The sequence below is a fragment of the Xenopus tropicalis genome, chromosome 5 (genome assembly GCF_000004195.4).
Source record: "Xenopus tropicalis strain Nigerian chromosome 5, UCB_Xtro_10.0, whole genome shotgun sequence".
Taxonomy (NCBI): Eukaryota; Metazoa; Chordata; class Amphibia; order Anura; family Pipidae; genus Xenopus; species Xenopus tropicalis.
This window is the reverse complement of record NC_030681.2, coordinates 101,950,252-101,956,251: the sequence shown is the minus strand read 5'-3', so window position 1 is coordinate 101,956,251 and position 6,000 is coordinate 101,950,252. Positions and strand designations below refer to the sequence as shown.

Below are 6,000 nucleotides of genomic sequence, written 5' to 3'. Positions count from 1 at the left end.
TAGGTTGTCCTGAAAAAAAAATATATTGTTTTCCCAGATAAACTAAAAGTCGCCCCGAAGAAAGGCCCCTAAAGTGAAACAGTGCAAAATGTTCAAAAACTGTCTGGCAATACAAGTTCTGCTTTGCCCAAAATGGCTGGCAGTGAAAGGGTTAAGAGGCAGCTGAGAGAGGAGACAAGTGGTATGCACCCACACCTGGGGATCACTTGGAGCAAATGTCTCTCAGAGTAGGGCAAAGAGCAGAAAGACTGCCTGCCTGTGTGAAAACCCCCCCAGAGGGGCTGGGGGTACTGCCACTGCAAAGAGCAAAGGGAGCTGTGACCACGTGTATGAGTGCCGGAACAACAAGGCTTAGTGATAAGCCAGAGTGGGCCAGAAGCTGGTATCCAGAGACTAGAAGAATAAAGGTTTTCTGGTGGGCCCCTCAGTTCCCAGCCTGACACTGTGTGTGAAGGTCATTGGGGATGGTGGGAAGCCCCAGGAAAAGTTTGTGAGAGAATGTGAGAGTTACCCTGGAAGGTGAGAGCCCAAAGAGGGGACGAGTCATGAATAAGTTTGATGAACTGAAGTCTGCTAAACAGTGATGTTTATGTTGGGAGGTGTGTGCCCCAAATAAACTTGTGTTTTTGCCTAAAAGTGGTGTCCCTGTCCGTATGCTCCAAATCCTCTGCTTACCTGCCTACCATAGCTAATTTCCCCCAAAAATTACATGTACAGGCAGTCGGCACCGTCACAACACCTCTTTATCTTATTCACAAAACAACCCTTTCATCCTATGAATTCTGTACAAATTTTAGTCTTTCCAAAAGGTAAAAAATGGAAAAGAAAAAAAAGATGGTACTCAAATTAGCCAACTATAATTGTAGTTCATTTTTATTTCATTTAATTAGGTCCATTTTACTGGAACAGAACTCCCCATGTCCCATTGTTCAGCAGATCTAGCTGTACCACTGACCAATAAAATTCTAACCTACAGTATAAAGCTTTTTATATGCATGTCTTTCTCCAACTCCAGAAAACTAGGGTTTACCAAGTTTGTCCAAATTGATGGCTGACAGCAATAAAGATGAAACAGTCTTTAAATCTGATGTTTATTTAGGACGGACTAGTTGTACTTGTTTCCCAGACAGAAGGTACATATCAGTATTATTTATACAGGTCACTATTAGTATTTACAGAATATTTTCACAATACATTTACATTGGAAGGAATTCCCTCCTTAATACAATTACCTGGCTGTTATCTGGAGCCCGCAGGGGAGTCTTGCAATATACTAACCAAGTGTATGAGGCCTGTGGAGCTTTTAACAGTGAAAAAGTACATGTACCATTTTGCAAGAGCATTTTTGATATAAGTAGCAGTAATCAGCTGGCCAACTGCAAGGTCTGTGGGATATCTATATCACAGGTATTTTAGTAAACACTGCTCATAGAAAATTCCAGGTGTTTTAACAATTTAGCTTATCTCAAGGAAAGTTATAGAGGCAAAACACCAAAGGTGCTCCTGGCAGAATCTAAACAATTGGATGACTTAGGGATCACATTTTTTCCTTTTAACAAGCATCTCAAACTCCTGATCATTCAAGGGTTAAATCTGGAATGGTTTGAGAAACTCTGTACTTGATTTTTGGAATGTTAAAAATTTGTATGTTAATTTTATTACGGTCTTCAGTATATTGCCACCTTTTGCAGCTTTAACCCGCATATTAAATAAAAGACACTAAGTTTGCTCAATAGCCATAACCCATAGTAACCAATAAGCTGTTTTCTTTTAAACAGGTGACCAGAAAATTCTACCTGCTGATTGGTTGCAATGGGTTACTGCTCCTGGGCAATCTTAGTGCCTTTCATTACATGGTCCACTTTTCCCTGGTAGATTTACTCTAGGCTGTTCCTGTTAGATGTTGACCAAGCACCTTAGGTTTTACAACTATGATGTGGGCATCTTGGTATATGGTGCAAAACATAGGGACAAGGTAACAGAACCTGTGTCAGGCTACTATAAACTAAAGCATGGGCCAAAGTCAAATCTCAGTAGGACAGTTAACCCAAATACAAGGCCAGAAACAGAAAAGATAAATTAGTTTACTATACTGACCCAATCAAATCCCTCATCTCATTCAAACAGGGTGTGTGGCACTATTCTACTATGAAAGACCCAGACCACCTGGAAGAATTGGCCAAAATCACCCAGGGTCCTGCAGCAGGTAAAAAATCAGGTTTGGGTGTAGGTATGTTGGTAGGAAATGGGCCTACTAATTAGATATGTCCAGTTTTGTACCAAGCATTGCAGGCTTACCCCAAAATAATGTTATTGCTGCAAAAGGTGCTACAATACATTTGTGGCTCTACTCATGCAATAAGCATATATATATATATATTTGTTTCTAAGGATTTTACACATTGCATTAAAATTTGATTTTCAGTGCTTTGAAATAAAATTTGAAACATAGATATAAAAATCACACAGACAAAACTAGTAGGTATAGGATTTCTTATTCAGTTAAATGGTCTGAATACTTTTTCAAAAAAAAGATAGTATATATAACGGTATTGCTTGAAAAGAGGGTTGATCCCGGAAATGGACAACCCTCAAACAACTACGTGCCGCGATATACTGTATAGCCATTGCTCATTAACGGCCAAAAGCAACACTTACTAAAGTGCCATTTATTCTTCACTCATAAGACATTATTACTTTTCTGTTCTCATACTGATATGGGTTTAGTCTTAAAAGTGCAAAAACAAATTTTGAGTATGGATATTGGCTCTGTGGATTGTGTTTTAAATTACTACTAGAATTTTGGTTACTAGAATTGGAAATTCTCAGGACCCGGTTTTATGAAGCTCTTTCTTTACTTGCAGCTCTCCCTTTCATGCCGGCACATGCTAGTCCAGGGAGAACCGGGCACAAAATGGAGAAAGACTTCTAAGCGGGTGGATGATATGCATTAAAACTTTCTAGTGAGCTTGACTCCAGATAAACTCAGCACCAGATAAACAGATTAAAAAGTGCATTAAATTAAATAACATTAAATGCATACGGTTAATAAGTAAGCCTTTTAACACTTTCAGTGCAGGAGGGGCAAAGTGCCATTGTCCAACATATCTTATATGCTTTGGCACCGCAGCAAGCAAAACCAATTTACACACTGAGCTGTAGTGGCCCAAACATGGTACTATGCCACTGCACTCCCCCCCCCATAGAATATGTTTTCTGGATATTCACACAGCGGTCACGTAGAGCAGGTAAGTAAAGTTGGTCATACAAGGGGAAAGAAAAAGCTCCTGACTTGGCCTCTCTGCAAGGTCTGTCTGACTGATATCTGGACAAACAATCACCAAAGATCTAAACGGCGGGTTTAAAATCCCATTGGATGAAGATCGAATCAGTGCGGTTATCACCAAATTAGTCTCTGTGGGCTGGCAGTTTAATGTTATCATTGGCCAGCAAGTAAACAATGGGATGTACAATTCCGCCCAGTACATGGGTGTCCAAATCAGTCGTTAGTTTGACTGATCTATAAGTGTATGGCCAGCTCTACTGTAATAGAGTAATGTGTGATGCTGTGAGACTATCCAGATAACATGAATTGCTTGGAACTATTGGTCTAATGGATGGTCTCTCTAAAGATATACAATCAGTTAGTACATTAGTGCAATAATAAAAGATCTGGTCCTCACACAAAAGCCTTGTGCTATTTAACTTAGTCATGTTAGCTTAGACACTATGAATCCATATGTAACTGAAGGAAGATGAGGGTTCATGCACTGCATATTCCCAGCTAAAATGTAATCCAGAATAATGTGTCATGGCAGCATTCCTTCTTTTGCTGGCTACCATCATTTGCAGCCATTGAGCTTGCAGGAAAGCATCTTGCAGAGGTCTAACACTAAGCTACAATAGCTCACCCTTTGTGCAATTAAAACCAACCAACTCTGAGCAACTTCTTGGTACTAAAATATACCAATATTATTGCAGAATCAAGACAAGGAAAGAGAACATATCTAGAAACGTGGGAATGAATTTATCTAATTCAGTGAACTTCAGGTATATGAACGTCAGCAGTTCCCATGGATCACTACAATTTAGGCAGCTACATGCGCAAACTCCATTGTGATCACACATAACTTTCCTCTCATGTGTCTATTTGGCGTGTTAGCTGAACAAGCGTATCAGAATAGGACTGGTGACTACTGGAGAACTACTGAAGCAGATTATTAGCACAGACAGGATCACTGGGTTCAACCAGCATATGGCACATGGGGAATTTCTGGGATAAGTTGTGGTAATGAAAAAGGATCTAGAGTAAATGTCATCATTATCCCATTTTAGTCAAAGAAAATCACTTTTTGTATAGCACATGCATGTTATAGTCACAGCTAGTTGTATATTCACTGTGATTCCTAAGGACTATATCTGGAAAAGATGGTTGCAAAGCTCTTACCTTCATTCCTCTAAAATAATAAAGAGACCCAAACTGCATATGCGCCACAAGTTTAAATTACAGGTTTGCAGATCAATCCGCCACATAGCCAACAACACAGTTCTGTTTTTGCCTTTTTAGGCTGCTTTGACCTTTTGGAGTTTCTCTTTATGGTAAATTTGGGTCTTCTTATTTTCTGTGGTTTTTACTCTTAGGAATATTTCACCACCCCTGGCTGAATGCAGATGATGGCATGGCCTCTAATGCATGTGCTTGCGTGTCCACAAATATATGACACCGGCGCACACAACAAATTCTCAAGCTTATACATGTTTCTATGCAGACTTGCCACCACTCTCCATATAAATTGTATACCAAAGATATCACACAGACTGCATGGAATTAGAGGGGGCACCTCCATAAGAACTGAGAAGTGTTAGGCAGGCGAAAAATGGAAGAATCCAGAACAGTATGCAGTTATTATTAGTATATTAGGTAGTAAAACTAGACCAACTAATACGCTTGTTACAGCTTTTTAGGAAATATGAGATCTGACACAACTCAGCTGTAAGGTATTCCAACATAGCACCAAAGTGTATGTAGTGATCACAAAGGAGTTATTACTGTGAATTTCTGACAACAAGAAATCCAATGATTAATAAAAAACAGATGTTATTTCACAATCAAGGTTTAAAAATAAAGATATAACAAACACTAAGAAACCTTTAATCCAACAGTGTTATCAGAATATGTTGGAAGGATGCAAATTCTCACATGGATGACTGGCACTAAAAAAAAAAAAAAAATGAAAGCTGCAGTTACACCTGATTCCACCTGTGGTCTAGCCCTTTCATGCTAGTTAAGACTTCTGTCAGTCACCGGTCTGCTCCATTGATGTTTCTTCTGCATCAAAATCCTCCTGATCAGAGTTATACGACTCCAGGCTTTGCTTGGCTAGAAGGTCTCTTCTTGCTCTCAAACGTTCACACTTGGGACACTCTTCAGAGCGGAAGCAATATTTGTGGTAGCAAGCCTTACAGTCTGTGGAAGTGAAAAAAATGTCAGTAGGCAAAAAGATTAACTACATTATTTATATAAATAAATAAAAAATAGGACTGCACTCACAGGTCTTGGAAAAAATACAGAGTGCTTTTTTCGGATGGACTAACATTTTGGCTAGCCTTTTCTTTTTTTGTTTTTTGTAACATTATCAATGGATATATATATATATATATTGGGGTATTTTGGGACATCAATTAGTTGTTGAGTAAAGGATGTTCCTTTGTGCATCTGGATACAAGAGGTATTTTACTCGTACATCAAAATTTGCTGTATAAGTATTGATCTGTCCCTGTGGTCTCCTATATGTAGGGGAGACCACACTACAGATAAAAATCCAAATATCTTGCATCTGGCCAAGTCTATTCCATCCCATACTGTCTCCCAAATCTACTCTATTTTACTAGACCTAGAGGGCAAACATCCTCCCCACAAAGACATCTTAACCACCCCTTTACTAAGAAGGAATGGGAAACCAGCTTTACATTAACACATACTATGGTAACAGCATGCAA

At 39.1% G+C, this 6,000-nt stretch overlaps 1 protein-coding gene across 5 annotated transcripts in view; it reads right to left on the bottom strand.

The window, feature by feature from the left end:
* Nucleotides 1-1,077: 1,077 nt before the first annotated feature.
* The window catches only part of rubcn (RUN domain and cysteine-rich domain containing, Beclin 1-interacting protein), a 39,930-nt gene continuing 35,007 nt past the window's right edge, over nucleotides 1,078-6,000 (bottom strand). For all 5 annotated transcript variants that reach the window (XM_031902046.1, XM_031902048.1, XM_012963359.3 and 2 more), the window contains one exon: nucleotides 1,078-5,467. In XM_031902046.1, the coding sequence (XP_031757906.1) occupies nucleotides 5,298-5,467 (170 nt within the window). In that variant the 3' untranslated portion in view covers nucleotides 1,078-5,297. The remainder of the gene's footprint in view (nucleotides 5,468-6,000) is intronic.